The sequence below is a fragment of the Agelaius tricolor genome, unplaced genomic scaffold (assembly GCF_023055355.1).
Source record: "Agelaius tricolor isolate 1412-34295 unplaced genomic scaffold, bAgeTri1.0.p SCAF_9, whole genome shotgun sequence".
In the NCBI taxonomy this organism is placed as follows: Eukaryota; Metazoa; Chordata; class Aves; order Passeriformes; family Icteridae; genus Agelaius; species Agelaius tricolor.
The window spans coordinates 15,665,545-15,689,225 of NW_027269269.1; the positions used below are offsets into that span (position 1 = coordinate 15,665,545).

The 23,681-nt window shown below is 38.0% G+C and overlaps 1 protein-coding gene across 25 annotated transcripts in view; it reads right to left on the bottom strand.

Annotated features, from left to right (window-relative positions):
- Positions 1–23,681, bottom strand: part of DLG2 (discs large MAGUK scaffold protein 2) — a 982,781-nt gene that overhangs the window by 464,299 nt on the left and 494,801 nt on the right. The window contains exon 1 of one of the 25 annotated variants that reach the window (XM_071432866.1): positions 14,257–14,659. The exons of 23 other annotated variants lie outside the window; for them this stretch is intronic. In XM_071432866.1, the coding sequence (XP_071288967.1) occupies positions 14,257–14,334 (78 nt within the window). In that variant the 5' untranslated portion in view covers positions 14,335–14,659. Of the gene's footprint in view, positions 1–14,256; positions 14,660–23,681 lie in introns of those variants that run through there. One more of the 25 variants, XM_071432868.1, reaches the window with a different exon arrangement.

Consider the following 23,681-nt stretch of genomic DNA (forward strand, 5'->3'; position numbering starts at 1 on the left):
GAACAGTTTCATTAGCAGGAAAGGGAAGAAGGAGGGATGAACTGGGTGGACAAACTTCAGCCATGCATCTCCATGGTCTGTATTCTAAGACACAGAATTTCATAAAAAGTTACTGGGACTTCAATATAAAGACTGAAGCAGAAAAGATAAATAACTAGCAAACTACTGCCCTCATTAATTCTTTTGCCACCCAGAATAAACAATATAATTTCTTTTCAAAAATACTGCATTGTCGTGCTTTTAACCTGCATTAAAAAAAAACCCAAACAATTCATTAATTTTGTCATAATCAAAATAAAATTTTTCCTCATTAACACTTCAACAGAGAAAAATGCTCCTTCATTCACTTGTCAATATCAGAATCTGCATTCAAAAAGAAAAATAGCAAAGTCCTATCTTGTGGTCTTGCCAGGCAAATTTACGTGAGGATAATGAAAGGAAGGAAGGTGTCAGGGGAGTAAAAGAAATTTTTAAAAGATGCATGGGAATGTCACTAGCAAGCACAAGATAATGGAGAACTTGCTGAAAGCTGGAATGGAAAATATTAAACAGCCCTCCACCTGGGAAAAGGGAAGGGAATGTACTGTTGCCAAATTTTGCAAATTGCTCTTAAGTTACAAATATGAAGGCAAGTCTCTTTGTGAGAGGTCTTGGCAAAGAGACAATCCTGAAAAAAGGCAGATAGGATGGTTAAAACTGAGTTACTGCTAAACCATGGATTCCAGATCTTATATGTCACTATTTCTTGATGTCCTGTAACTTCTCTCATGAGAACATAAGAGAATATTGCACAATGAATTGAGGTTTTTTTCTTGCATTCTTCGCCTCCTACTTCCAAAAGATTTTTCCTTGAATGAGATGTAATCATTCTTTAAAGTAATGAAAGGAAGAAAAAAAATCTACATCTGAGAAGGCACCAGGTAGAGCTGTGATTAAAGATTGACACTTTTACCTAGTATGGAAGATTAAATTTTCCATTTTTATACATTCCCTCAAGAACAACTTGTTCAGATATAGATGAGTTGGCATCATTCTGTCAGTTCTCAGTGTGGCAAAAGATTCTGGAGACTGGACCTGAAAATGAGCACCGCACATAAGCCAAATCTATACTATTTTTTTTCTTGAGATCTGCTTGGAAGAATAAAGTCGATGGAATAAAGCCCTGGATAGAACAAGGGCCCAGGAGAGCTGGTTATTTTTCAGAGGTTGTGTCTCCCAAGCTCAAGAATCAACTATCCCCAACAAGAGAAAGTTAAGTGAGATAGCAGGGGGCCTACTTGGATGAAAAAGGAGCTCCCAACAAAACTCAGCTATAAAAAAAGAAGCCTGCAAGAGTTGAAAGCAGGGATAAAGGACCTGGGGGAAATATGGAGACACTGAGTATGCAGGGATGCGGTTAGGAAAGCTGAAGTCCATTTGGAGCTTAATCTGACAAGGGACATGAAAGCCAATAAGAGAGGTTTCTATGGGCCATTCAGCAGCAAGAGGGGGATAATGAAAGGCCACTTCTGAATGGGGCAGGGGACCTGGTGCTAGAGGACATGGCAATGGCAGAGGTAGTGGTGCCTTTTTCACCTCACTCTTTACGGTTCCGATTGCCCTCGTCAAGTCTCTTTGTGTAATTTTTATATATGTGCAGTATGATAGAAGAAATTTTAAACCTAAGATTCATACTCTCAGTGTAGACACATCCTATTCCATATATATCCTTCAGATAAAGAAACACGTTATTGCCCAAAGAATAGTATTTGGGAGGCATGACCATGGCAGAACTCCTCAAAGTAACCTGGGAGGGTTTGCAACATTTGTTGAAAGAAGCTCCTTTCAGTAAAGAATTTGGTTAGCTTTAATTTAAGGCTTTTTCTGAAGAGAAATTCTTGAAAATGATAATGAAAAGAAAGTGAAGAATATCCAGAGGGACCACAATATTTTGTCCCAAGCACCCACTTAGCAGCCACACTTAAAATGCTCTGAATGGTATGAAAATACTTTCTACTATTATGGAGATTGTCACAGATGCATATTTAAGGACAAGAAGGACTCCTTAGAGAATTCTAATGTGGCGGCATGCAAAATTTGGGTCATAGTTACCCATCCCATAGTTCCTAAAACATCACATTTCTGTAGTTTCAGCAAGGAAATACTCTTAAAAAAATGTAGCTTTTATTTCCACTAAATGTAACCATGAAAAACAGTACACTTATTAAAAGCTTTCATAAAAAGATAAATGTTTAAGCATATTTGACTACGACTTTTCTTTTATTTGACCTTGGCTAAATTGAAAGCACACAGAAAAATTTACAGTCAGTGCTAGATATGAGCTATACTAATATCTGGCTAACTGCCTCTGCTGTGAAAGCTCTTTCTATTTCAGTAAAATTTTATGCACAAAAGCATTTTCTAGAAACTGATGTAGTGTGTTTAATACATTTTTAGACCCTAGCTTAATTACAAAAGCTTTTTCATAATAACAAATATTGTCCCAAGCAGAGACTATATTTAATAAATATGCTCATTATTTTCCTTAATGAAAGCAATGCTTAAAATTTGTAGGTAATCCCATTACACTGTACTTCCATTATACAGCCCAGCTCTCCTACCCTCCTGCTGATAGAAGACTTGCTCATCTTAGTTTCCAATTATATACATTAAGTCCTTCCAAAACTACCTTCATTATTACACACAGCATGTATAGCTCTATCAGAGAAAAAGCTTTAATTGGAAAAGAGCAAAATGCATTTTTGAGCCTAAGATAATCACAAGAAAAGTTAATTATGTCAATTAAAATAATCTTCTCTCCACTCAACAAATATGACCTCTTTGTACAAAGAAACACAGCAGGACAGGTACTGATCTCTGATAAACCATGGTGTTTCTACTCAAGTCATTCTAATCAGAAAATCTGTGAAAGAACCAAATTTTGACTTTAAATTACTTTATAATAGAAGAATGGCCAAAAGAACTATTACATGAATCCAGGGGAATTCTCCAAAACAAAAACCGTAACATTTTCTATATACATCCAAAATTAAACCCCAGTGTTGCTGCTCTTGGACTAAATTTCTACTTCCTAAAAGCAGAAAAGGACAACTGACACAAGCAAACCACTGACAGAAAAGATACATAAACTAAAAATGTTAGGTACAAGAAGTAAAATCTGCACCCTTACTGACAACTGTTTTTGGAAAAGAACTTCATCTCAGCATCAGGTGGCAACCAGTTGAATCTGTGCAGTGTTGACTCTAATTATAGAGTCTCAAGTCAGAGCTTTAAGAGTTGAAGACATGGCTGCACATGGCAAAACCAGAGCTGTTCACTCCTAAGAGCATCAGTGCACAAGGAGGCTCCCAGATCCTGTAGCTGTGCAAGTCCCACTTTATTCCTTCAGCTTGTAGAAGGAAGAGCAAGAGGTGATGCATCTCTCCCTATTAGCTGCTGCTGATAGTTGATTTTCCTTGCTGCACCCAAGGAAAATTGTACTTTACTTTGACATTACATTTGATCAGCCTCGGCCACTTAAACCACATTTTAGAATATGCAGTTTTCACTAGCCTGCTCATTACCATATTTTCACATCTAATTGTGCCAGCACAGCCATGCATGACCCTAAATTTGCTGTGAAGAATTCTTCCCATCACACCTCATAATGCCTTATCTGGATCATTCAACTTTTGAACACTTCCTAACAGATCTATTGTTGTTATTCTATAGGCATCAGAAATAGAAGCAATATTCCAGAGAGTACTACAATACTTCTGCAATGTCACCAAAACCTTAATTTTATCTGAATACTTTTGGTTGTCCTTTGTTTATGCCAAACTCTTACTTTATCTTAAAAATTCCTGGCAATTTGCTGTGTAATATTTGTACTGACAATTTGATAAGACAAGAAAAGCCAAGTCCAAGTACACTGCAGTTTAGGGAACATTTTCAAATTTCACAGGGAAACGCTACTTGTTCTGGACGTTCCAATCTCCTCATTTCTTTTACCCTGATTTGGTTTTTTATCACTTGGTGATTTTGTCAGGGAATTGGGATCCCTGCCAAAGATGTTTACCTCAATTTTGTTTCAAGTCCTAAATTAGATTTCTCCTAAATAGCGAATTAGATTATTAATCAGTAAAAATCTAAATCTTCATTATTAATTTACTCAAAACAATACAGCACCTTGTAAAACATTTATGCAGCAGTAAACGGAGAACCACTTTGCAGAGATCATGACATGCTTAATTTACTACACGACTAAATATTTAATTAGAAATTGTAGCAAAGCTGAAGGTGTTCTGCTGAAATTAATCTTTTAAACAGTAATAGTCCTAACTTTATTGTGGGCCGTAATTGTAAAATTTTAGAACAATTGGTAGGAAACTTGCTCCTTTTTGTGGGGTTTGCCTTTACCAGTTAAGTGAAGAATCATGTATTTGGCTAGCCAGTTTGCTATTTACTGACAGGTCTGGTCCCTCCTGTAGTTTCAACAGAAATATATTTTAAATGGCATATTAAATTAATTGAAAATGCCATGCACTTTGAGGCACTACATTTGCAATGTAATAGTCTTGCTCCAATGATTTCCTTACTAACATCTCTAATTAGAGTAATGGCATTTTAACTTCCTTGCGAATATCTAGCAATTCTTTGTTTCATATTCAATTTTCAAAACCTCCCAGGTACAATATTTTAAATTCATTTGCATTTATACATCCAGACTCATCTAAAAAACCCAAAAACTTGTTTATATTTCCGGTTTAGGAAATTGCACACAAAGCTTTTGCAAAGCCATCTCAAGATGAATCTATCCTTCCCAGTGTTGAACCTGAACAACAAATGTTGATGCACATCAAATCTAATTAAAGGTGAGCTTTCAAAACAGATAATCAAGAAATGCAGTTGATTGTTTCAGAATTTGCTAAATGTGTAGCAATATGGAGAATGAGTTCTGGTTTTTTTTCTCCTTTTTTTAATCTATTCCTTCCTATTGTCTCTCTAGCTCATATAACTCAGTTTTCAGAAGAGGAAGGTAAGGGATGGTTTCTACCCTTCTGTACAGTGATGGATTCAAAGAATGAAGAAACAAAGCAAGATAGGCAGGAGAAAGTTAAGAACAATAACATTATAGCCCATTTTAGGAGGGAGGTCTATTGTCTATAGATTATTACACCAAGCAAAGAAATTCTCAGGCTATAAATGTAGTCTGGAAAACAAAGGATAGCAACAGGATCACTTTCATCTCATCTTGAACATGTCTTTCAAAACAGCAAATTGATATTTCTTGACCATCAATTTGTTTTTATTAACAATACATAATATTCTGACCTTTTGCTATCTTATAAGAGTACATGACCATCTTGTCAAAAATAAGGAACCTAAAATCTTAAAAAAAGTTGTTAACTACGAAAACCACAGCCATGTAATACATAATTCAACAGATAAGAGGAAAAGAATATTCTATTTAGAGTAGGACTAAAACACATTTTTCTGCATCTTCCTTATGTCTCAAGGCTAAAGAATTGGTAGCGTGCCTCTCATTATGCTGCGGAATCCTGATGATGTGACCTTGCTTCCCAAAGTTACTTGTAAGGTAAACTTTTTAGAAGTAAGATGAGTGATATCACTGGTATTCATCAATTCATGTTCAATTTAAACATAGCTGTATGAAACATGGAAGCACTTACTGAAAGATAGACTGAAGTTAATTGAAAAAAAATCACAGTCTAGGATTGAAATAACATTTTCCCACAAAGTTTATTTTTCAAATCCAATCCCAGTTTAACAATGACAAAGTTACTGCAGTGCTGATCTTCATGAAAGGCCCAGCCTGGCAGTAGTTAATACAGAACACAAAGAGGCACTCAGCATGGTGCTGGTGTCCTGTGGGCTGTCTCAGAAGAGCTAAGAGTGGTGCCAGCTGTGTACCTGCACATACAATCTGTGTCTGCACAATTTTATTTCTGAACAGACTGGGAAAGGAGAGAGAGGATGGTTGGTGGGAGTGGTGGAAACATGAAGAACCTTGTTCTGCTGTTTACCCGTGAGCTGCTGTGAAAAAGAGAGCTTCGCACTTGAGAAAATGTTGTGAGTGCTTCACATGGTACTGGGGCCTCCTTCCTCGTGACAAAAGCTCTCAGACTGCACGTACTAGCTAGTCCCTTGATTCCTTCCAATTGCTCATCTGAAGCTGTTAACATATATTAGAGCTATAACCAAGCTTTCCCTGATATGCACCAATATTTTAAGTAGTGTATGGCAGAGAATTTTTTTTTAACCACAGAAAAGTGTGCCTCATTTAAAATAAACTGTCTTGAGAATCGCATGACACGGCAATAATTCTAAATTTTACTAAAGCTTTTTACGCACACATGACTTTGGCAGGCTGCCTTCCAGTGAGAGCAAGTTACATATGTACCGGCTCTAATGGCCCATATAGGATATTAAAAACACATAAAGAATAATTTGATAATTTACCTTAGGAACAGCATGAAAATTTTCATCTCAGTTTCCTTTAGAGACTCTAATGCCAAAGGACAGATTGTTTCTTGTCAGTGCTTCAAACTGATCTCTATTTGCAAACACAGCAAGTGATGCCAAATGCAGTTCAGAACACAAATCAAACAACTATTCATTATGCACTGTTTTGAATTGCATATGCAGGACAGAGAGGCAAGTAATGACCAAAAAAAAAAAAAAAATCATGCTTGCACATCAGACAAGCCATTTCCATAATATACTTGAAAACTGTATATATATATATACAAAGAAATAAAACTATTCCAATAAAATAATGAGTACCTTATGAGTTAAATATATTTAAAATGCTACACACTGGGATTGAACAGAACTTGATATACAGTGTAGACCAAAATATAAATGCAGTAGTTATACAAAGAAAAGGAGGGGGAAATTATAAATTATTTATTGAATGAAAGCAGAAGATGGAAAATGAGAAAAACTTTTCTTTGAAAAACAGGTTAGTTTGTAACCAATGATAATAAGCCCACTTATTCATTAAATTTGGTTCTATTTGAGTCCCAGCTAAGCACTCAGAGCAGCAGTTAATGCAGCCATCGTCGTTTTCTGACTGTTCCTGTCCATCTCAGTTTTGTCCTGAAGCAAAAAAAGATGAAAAATGACTGGAAAAATTACTTAACCTGTTTCTAAAATGATCACAGCACTGGCTAAAATGGCAAAGGGAAAAGAACTGTTTTCAGTGCCATGCTAGAGACATCTGTGGGTGGTAGCTGACAGGCACAGAGCAGTGCATGCCAGAATAATGCATGGGGGAAAGGGAGAGGCATCACCAATGTATGGCAGCCAGCTAAGGCTAGAGCTCTCTTAGATTAGACTGAAGAGAAGGAGAGAAGATATTCTTCACAAAGACCTCATCCATAGCTGGTTAACAAGTATGTCTTTAATTAAAAAAAAAAAAAAATTAAAAAACACCAACTAACTTAACCAGGACTGCTGCTTATTGCTCATTAATTGCTACAGATAGTGCTGGGCCTGGCCAGGTGCAAGAACAAAACCCCTCACAGAAGAAAAAAATAAAACACACTTAGAAAAAAAGAAGACTACTTTGAAATTAAGTACTTCAAGGGATTAACTTCAGTAGTTTACTTTTGATCTGTATCTTATTTTAAAACATCATTCTTGCATTTTTTCAAGGTTAGTTGAATTTATTTATTATGACTACTATAGTGATTGTGAGGTGGCAGTGAGTTAAAATAAATCCCTACTTAGGCAGCTTATCCCTCCTGTTATATATTATAATCTTAGTGCATATGGGATTATAACAAAATGCAAAGGAAAAAAAGGAAAAAAAAATCCATCATGAGTAGCTATATTTTTCTGGATTAAATCATAACATCACAAAATGTCTTAGAATTCCAACTGAGCTGTGCTAAAGCAAAAACCAGCTAGCTCTGGATACAGGAACGCTTGCATATTTTTCTTCACACAGTTATGTGTGAAAAGATTTCCCCATAAAACTGTAAAATAGAGCACTGAGAAAGTCCATCTGAAAAGATTCCTCCAGGGGGCTGAGACAACTCCGGCATCTGTTCGAACAGGTAATTCTGCAAATAAGTGACACACTTTTGTCATCCCATTGAACTTGGAACACGAGGGCCCTTGGCTGCCCAAACACAAATAAAACTGTCCATTGCCCTTACAGCATGTGGCAGCTACATGAGATGTCCCTTAGAGATGCAGTCACTTCACCTTTAGCCAAGGCAATAATGAGAGCTGCAAGTTTTATCACTTCATCACAACCCCAGTGGACTGTAAATGATTTGGTAAGCTCTTGTTTGAAAGAGAGGACTCCTTAAGAAATCTAAGGAATGCAGTGAAGGAAAAAGATAGTTTCTCCTCTTTGGAATTATATATAGATGTAAAAATAATGTTTATCTCCAATTATATTTTATGATTTCTTAATGACAGATTTTCTATTCTTTGTTGTGAATAATTACTGCTTCAAGTTAATTTCTTATCTCTTTCAAATTAAATTATGGGTAGCTACTTATCAACAAAGCAAAAATGAAATAAGAATACATATCCTAGAACTGCCCACCCTGCAATTAGCTGTGCTAAAATGCAGATATGAGAACTATCTAAATTCAAGTGTCATCTTGATATGAAGACTTGATTGTTGTTATTGCCAGAATACTTTTGAAAAAATTATAAAATATGCATTTATAGACGTTGTACTTGTTTACTTGTTACACATCCCAGTTTTAACTTCTTAAAGCGTATTTTTTGGGTCTTTTGCAAATATTTAATTGTAGGCTGACAGTCAAGGGCTCTTGATTTACCCAAAACAAGAAAGAAAAACTGTTGGTCTGTGTTCTACTTATCTAGTCTGCACTACAATACTTTCAAAAGTACTCATTTAAAATTATACTGCTTAGTTGTGAATGGGATTTCTGGGTCATCTTTATTTTTATTTACAATTGACAGTCCAAAAACTTCATTCTATTTAGTCATTACATATAACCCTATCTTTTTTTTTAAGTTGCTTCTATCTTGAATCATTAAACTAATTAATTAAACTGGAACAATGAACTAAACCCTATGGTGTAAAACTTGAATATTTCCAAATACAAAACATAATTCTTAGAACTTAGAAAACACTTTAGGAGTAATTTGATTTCTAAAAACTAGAAAAATAATTCTAACAGTACAGAATAGTGAAGATCAACTTATTTAAACACTTCACATGGGCCCTGTTGCTTTGCTCCCTAAAATAATCTACAAGGAGAAACCTCATTTTAAATTGACTGTTATCTTTAGATTTAAAACCTCACCCACATAACTAATTCTACAGTGTTCAGAATTTGGGTATCATGGTTGCAATATGTTCCACTTCTGAACAAGCATGAAAACCAGTCCTGAACTTCCACTTTTAAAATTAAGTTATGTGGTAACTTTGGCAAGTCTTTTCCCACTTTTGATACTGACCCTTGAAACCCGAATTCTACCAATACAGTGAAGAATTATCAGAACTTTAGTTCATTCTCTCAGATCAACAAGATTAATTGTTCAGTTACTTTTCTGTACCTCTTCCAACCATTTAGAATACTTATCTCTATAGCATAACCACATGCAGTTAACATCTCTCGATTTCTGCTTGATTGTGGTTTAATGGGAAAAATTCAAGACATCAATCTTTGCCTAAAGTTATTTTTGTTCCAAGGTTGAAGTGATCATGTTTACTCTCATAAAAATAATCCTTTCATGTGACAAACTCAAAGCAATAAAAAAGGTAAGACCAGAGATGACTTGAAAGAAGTTGAACTGTTTTCAGGCAACTTTAGTGGCAGCCCTGTACACTAAATGTCTCACTACTTGAAGGGAAGAGTAACACTAGCAAACAAGCCAAGACAACCAGATTGAGATAGAATTTGTAGATAAAAAGTGCTGTATATACTGGAAAGAGTTTATGATTTAGTCTAATAATAAAAAAAAAAGTAAAGAAATATGCTTAAGATTTGGCAAAAAATGGCAAAATGAGAACATTAAGAGCAATTAATAGGCATCCCATTTTAGTTACAAGAAGTTTTAGCCAGGACTGGTTAGAACAAAAAAAAAAAAAAAAAAGGAATAAAACTTTCCAAATTTGAAGATTTTTCAAAATATTTTGGCTCAGTTCAGAATTAAAACAAGTTTGTAAAATATATCAAAAGTATGACTCAAATAGAAATACTGGTGCACACCAGTCAACTCGGAAGAACCATTTAAGACACCTACAGCTGCCATTCATCCTGTTATTCCTAGATGTCTTTTTCACTCTCTAGATGAAATTTTAACAGTGAGAGTTCATGTTTGGTTTATAGAAGCCTAATATTTACCAGGAAGTCATAGAAGCCTAGAGTGGCTTGAGTTGGAGAGGACCTTAAAGGTCATCTCATTCCAACCCCCCTGCCATGGGCCAGGACACCTTCCACTAGCCCAGGGTGCTCAGAGCCCCATCCAACCTGGCCTTGAACACTGAAGCTCTTAAGTTGTATGTGGGCGTTAATGAGATAGAGCCTTTCCACTCATCGAAGCACAGACTCCAAGGAAATGCTGGGCTGGAGGGGAAGCAAGAACTGAAAAGGCAGGGCAGGAGCAGTGGTGCTGCACTCAACAGCACGTACCGGTGAGGGAGATAAGAAAGCAAGCCCAGGAACTACCACAGAGTTCTCTCTCTTAGAAAAGTAAACCCACCTCCTTCCTTTGGTCTCCCAACTCTGCTGCTTGCTGATATCCTTTCCCCTTTTCCCCAAGGTTCAAGATCAGTTCTCCAGCTCCTCCAAGCCCCAGTCCTTGGCTTCAATGCTGCAGGTTGCCAAGTACCAACAACATGCAGATCTACGCCATGCTCATCTCCCTCCTCTCCCTACTAAGCCTATTCTTCTATCTCCTGCTCGCATACTGCACAACTGTTACACTCCCCCCGCACACTACAAACCACATAAAACAATGACACACTAACAAACCAACCAGCATCACAATTGCTATCTTAACCACCATGTCCGTCATACTCCTTCCTATCTCCCCTATAATCCTTCCCATTGTCTAAGAAACTTAGGATTACCTAAACCGAAGGCCTTCAAAGCCTTAAACAAGAGTTAAACCCTCTTAGTTTCTGCTACAGTCCGCAGGCCACTACCCTGCATCCCCTAAATGCACTTAAAGGCAAGTTGCATGCCAGCGCCCCTGGAGCAAGGATTGCCATATGGCAGGTATGGGGAGACGAGTGGAAAGGTATGGTGACATGGGAGGGATGGGGACAGGAGCTCCAGCTTTGGACAAGATGCAGAGCTCTGGAGCCACTGTGGGCCAAGCTCACCCATGTGGCTACAACCAAACACCCTCACACAGGAGCACCAAGCTGTAACACGAATGCCACCTTATCTCTCCCCACCAAGGACTGCCCTAGTCACCACAGAACAATGGAATGGCTTGGGTTTTAGGGCACCTTAAAGATTACCTAGTTCCAACCTCCCTGACCTGGGCAGGGACACCTTCCTTCCCCTTGCCCTTGTGTGCATCCCCAGCACAGCACTCTTCACACCTTGGAAACTCTGCTCCCCTAAACAGGCACCTGGGAGGAGATCCTGGTGGAATTCATGGCAGATCGAAGTTCATGTCCTCTCTCTGCACAATTCAGGCCCAAAGTTTTGACATTTTATGGAGCTATACTGCCAGATTGTGCGTATGTGCGTGCACAATCCCCCATTTGGGATGTTGTACCCATCCTCCATTTTCTTTCTTATACTGTGAAAACAAATAGGCTCATACAAAATTTCTTTTTCTTAGAAATAGCCCTTAAAAATTCTTGATTTATACTCATGCAAAGAAGTAAAGCATAACAGAAAAATCTGTTTTGGAGCCCCAGTCTTCTGATTTCTACTATCCAGATCTTTACTGCAAGTAAATTTTTTTTGCTCACATGCGATTTTAGAAAATACTGCTGTATGTTACTACCTCCAAAAGCACATTAAGAAAACAATGTTTCATTCAGATCATGCACATGGAGAAAAACAGCTAATTATTCTTCTAAGGGAGAAAAAAAAAAGGTAAAATTGCTTAATAATTTGATCATTCAACCATTAAAAAAAAGGTCAAAACAAAAACAAGACATGAACTTAAATGGTATTTTGGATTTACTTTGTGATAGATATATATTCTATCTGTGTTCTCCTGGAACCGAGATATTGCATTGAAGATGTCAGTGTTCATCAGCTTCCAATCATTAATGGCACTTATTGAAATAGCATCCTGCTAGGAATGGGATTTTCTGCATTTGCTAGAGTTTAATTTGCAGGGGAAAAAAAAATTATAAATGAGCCCTGCCTGCAGAATAAACATCCAAGAAAGAAATTTTATTTTTTGTGTAAGTCAATAAGTAAACATTTTGCAAGGTGTTTATTGCATATTTACTGTCTTCTTGCAAAAAAAGAATTCCCATGCAAATATGCTAATAGCATGCTCAAGTAATATGAAAAAGCTTTTCCCTGAAAACTGCTAAGCATAGCTTGAAAGCTTAAATAGCATGGACCTAAGTTGTCAGTTATTTTGAAAGTCCTACAGGGATGAACAAGTAGCAATATAATAAATCTATGCAGAAATATTTAAAGTACTTAAAATAAAGAGGAAAAGAGACAATTTTTTAAAAGCATTCTTTTAGTTGGTGCTGCAAGACTGCAGAGAAGAAAATATTTTCTCAGTGAATACTCTGGCATTGCTTTATGAAATTTTTCAAGGTTATTGAAATAATCTATGACCATATATGCTTTAAGCACTGCACACCAAATCTGTTTTTAAAGCTGCTGAGTGAGCCCCACTGTGTCAGGAGTGGAATGTGTCCACTCATCCTGCCTCTGTCATCTTGGAGGAAGCCTGAGAGCAAATATTCCTCTGGAGGGAGCCCCTCAGGACTAAGGAAGATCCAGGCTGCAACTTTTTTTCCTCCCATAGCAATATGCAAACAGCAGGAGAGTTCATATGATGCTCTCTTTATGGAAATGTGATTGATGACAGAGAAAGTTTGACAGTCCCATGTATAGCTCTCTGCATTTCTATTTCCCCCTCATGTATATGATGTGAAATATATAAATCACTACCACTTAAGTAACTTCCCAATGACTTGCATATTTAAATTTCAAAATTTCCACACAGCACCTTTTTAACCACTGGGAATATTTTGCAGAAAAAGCAAACCTCTCTCCTCCCCTCTAACACAAGTATAATATATTTTTGCTAATAATTTTCTTCAAGTGAAAGACTTTCCCAGTTACAAAGGAATTCAGGCAATGATAGTTGCTTAGTGGATTGGTGGCTGTGTTACATAGCATAAGACATATTAAAGACATAATAAAGCAGCCCGTTTAGAAAGTCTTTGACTACATCAAAGACAACAAGGAAAAGAGGAAGCCATCATTATTAGACTAATGAGGTAACTTTATAACATTACATTGAAGTTTTTTCACCCCAATCTAAATCTGAGTTTATGAAAGAGGAATTGGTCCCATTTTGAAAATGGTTTGTCTGGAAATGTAGAAAAAATTGGATTGCAGGTCCACTAACTAAATGTTTTCTATGCTTAAAACAAAATACAATTGCCTTGATATCCCCTAATTATCATTACTGCAAATTCTAAAACTGTTTAAGTTTTGCTGAGGGAGAAAGAGGGCAGAAGACTCTTACCTACAAGGGCTGCCAGAAAACAGCCAGTTAAATATAATTCAATTTTATGAGAGAAAAATACTGAAATATACTACTGACCATTTTTACATACCTATACCTTTTTTAAATAAAAGGCATCCATGCTGCAGCACAGTTTCAACAAGTACCATGAAACAAAATTCTCAGACATTATAAATGCTTAACATGTTATTCCATCCTCATTAGTACCACACTAGGAAAAAAACATATAAGCAGCAAACAATCAGCGGCTGTTTAAGAGCCTAATATGGTACGAGGAAAAATAATGCAGCACAGCAACAAGTTCACTGGAGTGCTCCCTTAACACAGACATACCAGAAGTACAGCTGTTTATCTTGGGGAGAAAAACAATCAAAAGAGGACATAAGGACTTTTTAAAGGTTCTTCTCCCTGGTACTTAATAATATGCAAAATATTGAAGGATTCTCGCATGAAATCCAGAATAGCAATAGGTCATTTTTCATGGTATTTTAAAAAGCTAAGCAGACACACAACAGGATGCCAGCAGGCAGCTTGCATGAGACATAAGGCTTTATATTCCCACTAGGAACGTACCTTCTCTGCTTTTGCTTTCCTGGCGTTATGCACAAACCTGCGTCCCAGCTTCTTGGCATACCAGATAGAGGCAAACATTGTAGTGATGAAGATTTCAGTCTGAATATGCAGCACAGACACACCAAAAAAAAAAACCAACACACAACTTCCCCCACAACTGAGATACAGATCTAATGCTGGTTGAGGTCTTAACTATGCTGTTGCTTTGTCAAGTCCTCTCATGCTGCCTTCTGAAAAAAAAAACAAACCACCCAGTGTGGCCAGTCTGCAGGTGTATTTACATACTGCCAGCAGGAAGTCCAGGGTGAGGCATCTTTGTATCCAGCTCACATCCAGTCTGCTAAGTGCCTGTCTGCAGTTCTTTAGCACTGTCACCACAAACTACATATGTGTCAGTATGAAAGGAAGCTGCAGTAAACTACTGTAGCAGACAGCTCACCTCCTCTTCTCCTGTTCTGAAATTTAACTCCTTGGTTCTCTTCGATTTGCCAGCATGCAACAGAGGCAGCAGCAGTTCGAAAATGAGATACACAGCACTGCAGGAAAGCAAAGGGGTACAAAAGTGCCAAAAATAGAAATGTGTATTAACTGTTAAGGTGAAAGAACAGGTGTTTCATGTGTTTCAGGGAAATTAAGATATGGAAGGAAAATTGATTTTACTTTGTTCTTGTGATCTGGGGTCTATTCAGAGATATTTTTGCTATCTAGTTTCAGTTCACAACAGACAGGCATCAGAGCTGCTCAGTTCACTTGCTGATGTCACACATGCTCTGCTGAAGGATTTAAGACTCAGTCAAGGGCTTCTGTTTTTCTTTGATAATGCCTTCACAAAACAGAAACCTGACATTTTTTTCCAAATTCCAAACTTCTGCCCTACCTAAGCATGCTTTTCCCTCTTCCTTTAATTGCATGCTATTCTGCATTAGGAGTTGGAAAGTGCCTTTGAACATCTATTTTTGCAGCAAAACAGCAATGCACTATTTTCCTTTTGTCACACACTTCAGCTTTAACCCCTGCATCTCTCCTCAGTTATAATGGCTAAACAATAAGCAGAAGCTCACTCTTCTCTCTCCAGACATATGACAAACCAGATGTTCCTCCCAGTCAGATGCAGTATTAAGGCTGTAAACTACAAGGTTTACAGTTATGTGCTGTATTTGATAGCACTTAGAAGACAAGTCCTGCCCAGTGCCCTCCCACCTACAAGTGTGGAGATACCAACATCAGGAGAACCACTGCTGTCCTGCCTGCAGCACTGGATTTGGAATGCACACATGCAGGAATAATTTCTACTCTGCTATTCCACAGTAAGGAGCAACCCAAAATTAATTAATTAATGGCAAAGGAAATAAAGGCAGAGCAATTTAGTATAGGGCTCTTGGGGCCAAGGAAACACCTTTTCTGCCCCAGGATTTTCAGAGAATGGCTGAAACTATTTTCTCCAGAGCACATAAAATCAAAAGGGAAAATATTCTACTCCCACTTATAACTTAGAACACCCAAGGTACTGTACCTGGATGGCACTGCTCAAGCTTTGAGCCTGAAGGCACATACTCCTCAGTTCTGTTAAGATTACAGGGAGTTCAAAGAATTCCTCGACACGTTTTAAAATGGTAAGTTGGTTAACTAAATTGAAATTCTTAGATAGTGAGGGCTTTTTTCAAGGTAACTCCAAGGTGTATGATTGATTCTTGCTTGACATCTAAAACCTTCTGACAAAATATTTCGTAACTGGTGGTATTTCTGGGAAGGGAATAGTTCCTAACTACTTCCAATTCAAATATTTAATTAATCCTGGCAGCCAGAAAGTTTTAAGACCACAAGATAGAGTAAATTCATGTCTCATTTAGAATATGGTTACTATAGAAGAGCTGTCTTTCCATAACACCACTTTAGCTCTCAGAAATCTAGGCTGATAGTAAGATGGACTCTCCAAGGTGAGAAAACCTTCATTATGCCATATAGCAGACCCTCACCATTCTCCCTATTTGTGGGATGATGATGTCCAAAAGCAGAGAGAAGGGTAGACAAGAGAAGGAAGAAACATGGCCTGAAATATTTAGGAAGTCAGAGACCTTGTTTCTAGCTGCAATACCATTGTAAGGAAACAATGATAGGAAAAAAAAAATGTGCAGAAAAGGAGAAGCAACATCATTACACAGCTTAACCAACACTATAAATGTTAAAGGAACAGAAGAAAAAAATCTTACATAGTATATGCATAAACCGTAGAACACTTCTCCCACTCTGCTCCCATGCTTTTATGAAGAGAATAAACATAGTTTGAAATCATTGCACTACACCAAAAAAGGGTACATTCTCCCAAACAACTACTTATATAGTCTTATGTATATTCAGAAGCTGAGAAAATCGAAGGAAATACTCATTAAGCAATAAAACTTCCTTTTTATGACTTTTATCATCAACATTAGCAGCTTTACTGAACTATTTATTCAGGAAAATTAGGGATTAATAAAAAGCCCCAATTCATCCCACTTAAAGGAAAAAAAATAGAATACATTGTTCATTTAAGAAGTAATGACAAAGCAATAGGGAGGTAATTTTCTCCACCCACTGAAAATGTTAGATCGGGAAGAATAAATCTTGCCAAATACCTAATCCTGATTCTAATCAGAAATACAGTTTAACCATTTGCATGCATTTGCAGATCTATCCAAACCCTCAAATACAGCAATGGCCAGACTGCAAGCCATTTCCTTACAGCTCCATCAGGCAGTAGTCTGCCATACATTGCCAATAACAGGTTTATTAGGGCTGTACTGGTACCAAGGGAGTTTATGATTATGAATATTTTACTGTAACCATAACGAGGGCTGCATTTTACAGAAGTGCTACAAGCTGAGCTGCTTTAGAAGAATTGGAAGTCCCAGCTGCTGTCTCCTCACAGGAGTAATACATACTTTAGCTTGCTCACTGAAGTGCTACATTACAAGGACAGAGAGATGCATGCCATTGAGCAGCAATATTATCACAGACAGGAGATAATCAGTTCAGAGCAGATTTTACAAGAAGCTTCTCGCTGCAAATGAGCGGGTGGTTTTTGGTAAACCAAAACACATCCAAACCATACATTAAGTGTCATTCTTCTGCCTCTATGAGAAGAAATGGTCTTGCCACAAGTGGGCACATGGGTGCAAGCACAGAGCAGTTAGGCTGTTGAATCATATTATTTTTTTGACATGGCTCCCCAACATCGCAAGCAATGGCACTTGATGCTGGGTACCGAAACAGATGGTGGTTTCAAACACCTTGCCAACTGTTTGTATGCACTGAGTATCACCAGTACTTTTGACAGTTTGCCTCCTTTTTCAATTTTAACAGTGCTTCTTTACTTAAGCAGCACTTGGGAAGAAGCCTGGCTTTGCTTTAGACAGAGCATTAATTTTCCCTTGTTAAGGGATAACTTCTCACAGCACACACGTGGGGTGTCAACCTCCCCCTCACACACCTGTGGTGAAGATGGATGTTAGCTGTGGATTCTGGTTCTCTCCAACCTCTATCTGAGTATATACACACAGTAGTCATAAAACGTGATGACAGGGCCATTTAAAATACAAATACAGTTCAGTCATAAATAATGCCTTCCTGGTAAGAATGGGAAGATGGATGGAAAGATTAGTATTCAGGGTTTGCAGAACTGTTTCCAGTGAAATGGGCAGGAGATGGAACAAGTTAAAAATGAAATACTTAAGATATGAAACAATCACTTAAATGTTTATTTGTTAACATTCCACAGCTGTGGGTACAGGAGCAGAGCTGCAGCTGAGAATCTAAGGTAGGTAGTTTTGTTTTTATTAGCACAAGGCAACAACAGATATTGATTTGGCTGACTGTACAAGCAACCATTTCCCATCCCCAGCACAACTAATTATCTTACATAGCTACATGATGCCAAGACATACTCTTTAATGACCAGAATAAGAGAAAAGACAGGAATCTAAATGTCTGCTATTCAGTCCAGAAGATATAAATTGTAGGCACTCAGATCTCACTATTCTTTAAGTAGATGGAAGACCCAAGGTTTTGTAAGGACCTAATTTTTCATTCTTCCCTCTAAACAATGGGAAATGGACTAATGTTCTTCCTCTTAATGCAACAAAGAATACCTTTAGAGAAAACCCATGGGCACTCTCACAAAACTAAGAGTCAGCACCACCAGAAGACATTAAGACTTCTTTTTTGGTCAGGGCAGAACACAGTCTGTGACAGATTGAAAGATTATCACAGAACAGAATCACGGAATCGCTGAGGTTGGAAAGCTTATCAAGTCCAACCATATCCATAAGCACCACATCTACACATGTTGTAAATGCCTCAGGAACAGTGACTCAACCACTTCCCTGGACAGCCTGTTCTGATGCTTGGCAAGGCTTTCCATGAGGAATTTTTTCCTAGTATTTGACTAAATCTCCCCTGATGAAACTTGAGGTAATTTTCTCTTATCCTATTGCTTGTTACCTGAGAGAAGAGACCAACCTTCACCTCACTGCAGCCTCCTCCTTTCAGGTATTTATAGAAAGAAATAAGGTCCCCCTGAGCCTCCTTTTCTCCAGGATAAACACCCCCAGCTCCCTCAGCCACTCCTCATCAGGCTTGTGCTCCAGAGCCTTCCCCAGCTCCATTGCCCTTCTCTGGGCACTCTCCAGCCCCTCAATGTCCTTCTTGCAGTGAGGGGCCCAAAACTGAACACAGGATTCAAGGTGCTGTCCCACCACTGCAGAGTAAGTAGATTTCTAGTTATGTTATTTTCTACTAGTTACAATGTTTCATAACATTTTTTTTCTACAATAAAAAATTTAAAACTCTACCTCTTGGTCCTGAGTGTTAAAGATGAAATCTGAGTTTCTTAAAAGCTAAATGCTTCCTTGGAACATCTAAGTCAATGGCAAGAATATAGTGCAATGATTCTAGAACAGTCACTTATCCTGACAAAGAAATGTTGCACAGAAGGGAACAGTGAGAAAAAAAAAGAAGCACAAGATGAAGGAAGGGATGGGATAAAAATGGGAAAAAAAAAGTGAAAATGAAGTTCTGCATATTAGGGATGACAGAGGTTCATACTCTTCTCTTCCAATTTAAATTTTTCTACTCCCTTAATATTTCTTGTGCCAAATCATTTCTCTTTAGAAATTATGCTTTCAGAAACCCAGATGTGACACTACAAGTTTGCCCCAGGTCTAATTTCCTCTTAAAACAGAAGATACTGCATGCAGACATGTCCTCTGTCACCTTTCCTAATTCATAGCAGAGCTGTCTTCTAGCAGAGGGCATTAGGAATTTCATACACAATGTCAGAAGACTTCAGAGCAGTAAAAAAATAAAATGAAAGCATTTTTTTTCCTCTGGACCTCCTTCAAGTGTGAGGCGCCAAATATTTTGTGCCTGCACTCTGCCATGCAATTATCACTGCTATTATTCTGCTTTTCTATTATTTGATGGGGTAGATGGCACTCAACCTGCTACCTGTGGTGCAACAGGTCAATAGAAGAGAGGATGAGGAGGTCTGCTACAAAATTGCTTAAAATAGAGCTTTAACTGTGGAAGGATGGGAAATGGAAATAAAGTAAGTGCTGTGCTAGACACTGAGACTCAGCATATCCCTGAGAATGCATTCTAGCACTTTACAGAACAATGGCGTAACAGACTAAGTTTTAAATCCAGACAGTTCTTTTTCCTCTTCTATTTGTTAAGTCTTACAATGGAGAAAAACATAATTACAGCACTTAATTTTGATTTTAAAAATTGATTTTAAGCTCTAGTTTTTGCTGGTGCGTAGGAAACTCCAGTGAGTCACAGAAGTAATACAACAACCCTTGGCAGCCTTAAAAAAATAACTAAAAATCTGAAAAATGCCAGTTTATTCCCTATTTGTCCCTGGTTTAGCACAAATCGCTTTCTGCCTCACCTTTCTAATAGAAATTTTTAAATTTCTTCCTGCTGTGTTAAGAAATCACAATCAAAATGGTGCATCAAATTCTCTGATGTGCCATTACGCTGCTCAGACTTGTATCAAATCAAAGCACTGTGTATGTAGCACAGTTATACATTTGCATGGCAAGTACTCCTACGGGAAATAATATAAACTACAAAATTTATCCTTGGGGAGAGAAAAGAAGGAGGAACCACAGACTGCAAGCAGTGCTTATGTGTGTCACCAGTACATCTTGCAAGGCACTTGCCAAATATAATCCTCAGCAAAACTGAATTCAGTGTGGAAACACTTATATTGCAGCTCTGTGTGTGTGCCTCCGACCCTGCAGCATGTAAGTACATTTGTTTTCTTGTTATTTGTACATAACCCTCTGTGATGGTGGACTCATCTCTGTTTCGGGAGGGGACAAATAAAGGCACAAAGTGACTTGGTAACCAAAATACAGGAAACTGGAGAATCTGCACACTGCCTGGAGCCCAAAATCTCTGACCCAGGGCGTGCCCATATGACCTGCCATGGCCAAAGCCAGGCAGATGTGACATGCACTCTCACTCAGTCCTATGCCAGCCACAACTCTCCTGTCCAGATCCAGTGAGAAGCAGGAGAGCTGGAAATGTCCATACAGCCACCCACAAGGGGCACTGACATACCTAATTTCCATATGATTTCTTTATTAGGAACTCCAAGTCAGGCAGCCTATAAAGAGTTGTTCATCTCACTGCTAGTCACCAAAGAACCCCAAAAAAAGAGTTGCAGGAACAAGCATGGGAATATATATCATCCCACCTTAAACATTATTTTATTCCTGGCTGATGACAAGCTGTCTTTCCTTGCAAGGCATCCGTAAATCTCACTTTTGCTTTATCATCCCCAAGAGCAAAATTAAAAAGTCAGTTTAAGCAGAAACACTACAAGTTGTAGGCACCAAACCAGAGAATCACACTGACTGCTTTGACCCAGCATTATTTAAAGGTTCAAGGTGAATGTAACTTGCCATTGTCCAAGCTCTCCAGAAAACCCTCATGCACAAGAAGCCAGGTTGCACTGAATTACTGAAGCATTAAGGAATCACGAGTGATGAGATCTAAGAGGATAGCTGCAATCTCATGCCAGCATCTCCCTGCAGGCAGACACATGTGTACCTGTGTGGGTTGAGCCCACTCAGCAGCACATTCCTGAGCAGCAGCAGAGTCCATGCAGCCCATGCACACCATTCCCTGTCATCTCTCAGGCTGGGTTGCCCTCAGTCCCTCTTCCAGCCTCTGCCAAAGCAGCAGCTCCCCACTCCCGGCTGGAACCATTTCCAATTCTGCTGTTGACTGGATCATGTTCCAGCTGAGCAGCTCCTCCCTTCCAGGGCCTCCTGACTGGCTTTTTAATGATTATTAGAGAGGAACCCACATGTGGACAACAAATGCAACAGACAATGGCTTCTGCCAGTTTTCATTTCAGTTCTTGCTCTTTATCCCTGTCCTGAGCTCTTCTAGGCTGTGGTCCTCACAGCTTCCTGGGAAAAGGTCCTGTGTGGTTCAACAGTTCAGGATCACTTGGAAGTTAAAGCACTTCAGAGGCAAATTTTTAAGAACAATACTGTACATTTTAGATGCTGAACACAGGTTTAGAAATGCAATGTTTTCATGCTAAAATGCAAATAGAAGAAATAAGAAGGAAAAGGATATAGTTAATTTCTACAAATATAAGATGTTCTACTAGTAAGTATGAGGGATAGATAACAAGTCTTTATGAAGGACTGTCTGCAATTTTTGCTTCCTAGAGTCAGAGACAAGGAGGACATCTTCTCATCTTCTTGTTTTTGGAACTGACTCACCACATTTCTGTTGCCCAAGCAAAGCAAGAGAGGAGAGTCCAAACCACAGCCGACCAAGAACCAGGTTTTCTCCCTTAGTTCTGCTAAAATTCTTCTGCATGAGATTATTTACTTTTTGCAAGCCAGCTGCTCACTTTTAAAATGAAAAGAATAATGCTCTACCACACTGGAATAGTCTAAAGATAGAAGTTTTAACAAATGTGAATTATTGTGAGAGAAGGCATTGTAGAAAGAAGAATATCTACCCCCTCACTGGTTGATACAGAATCATACAGAATTCTGCTGAAAGGTCTGTGAAAGTCCACATCAAACCTGATTACACAAATGGTTCATTGCAATGTGAGACATGAAAAGGTCCATTTCAGCAATGTCAAAAAGGATTGTGTTATATCCATTTTGATCAAAAGATAAAGGAACTATAAGGAAATAAGAAGTTAAGGACAAGGAGTTATTATTCTTAAACCTACAAGATATTCAGAAGCAGAAAACAATATAGCAAACACTACAATCTAAAATAAAGAATTATCAGTCTGACCTGCTTCAGTTAATTAATTGATTTTATGTGAAAAAAAGGATAAGAGAAAATTAGTCACATGACATTTTCTTAATCAATTCCATTTGAGTGCAAAGCCCAGTTGATAGGACAAAGATGATGGTGGAGGGAAATTTTTCATTGCAGAGGATTTTGGCACTGGAAAACCAGGGGAAGAATTGAGGCTGCATACAGCTAGTGAGATATACTTCGGCAAGAGACGGACTAGAGCTGATTTTAAAAAATCCAAAAAAATTATGATAGTTTTGTAGGACAAGAATAAAAAATAGCATCGTTCCAAACACTTTGAAGTTTTTAAATTTAATCTGACTGTTTCAAGAAAACAGAAACTTTTTGAGATCTCTAACCAGTAGAAAATTGAGAAAATGTTCCTTGAAATTGTCAAAATATTTATCTTTCATTTTCATCAAAAAATCAGAACATTTCAGCCTTCTCCAGAGCTGTCAATACTGCTGTCTAAATTACATTTACATTTAACTTTCCTTTGGGATCCCAGTCAACAGATATTTTTAAAATTTCTGTTCTGCACAACTCACTGAAAATACTTTTATTTGATTCATACATCTAGCAGCCTCAAAGATCTGCCAAATCAAAGATCAAAGATTCTTCCACACCTTTCTGCAAATTGAATTTTTCCAAGCTGCATATATTGGTTGTCTTGTCACATGTCAGAAGACACCACAAAGATGCTAGAATGAACTCATGTGAACTTACGGAAAAGATCATAAGGAGACAAAGGACCACAAAAGCAAGGAAGTCCCTGCTTCTCATTATTCAAGCATCCTAAAAAGCACCATATTTCATGCCTAGACCTCCCAGAAGCAAAACCAAAGCTGATTGAAGGTCTGTTTCTCCACCACTCCCCACAGCTAAATGCAGAAAATATTTAATATACACAGACTTGCACAACACATCTCTGCCCTGCACACAGTGGTGCACCAGAACAAGTATCTCCAAGGACTCCAATTATTTTTCTGTGTCTCTGGGGAAACCAGATCTACATTGAACTGAACAAAAAGCTCTAAAATGCTTTCTGCTTCCAGACAAGCATAATGAGCAATGTGCCAAAATACCACTTCCAGCACTGGAGA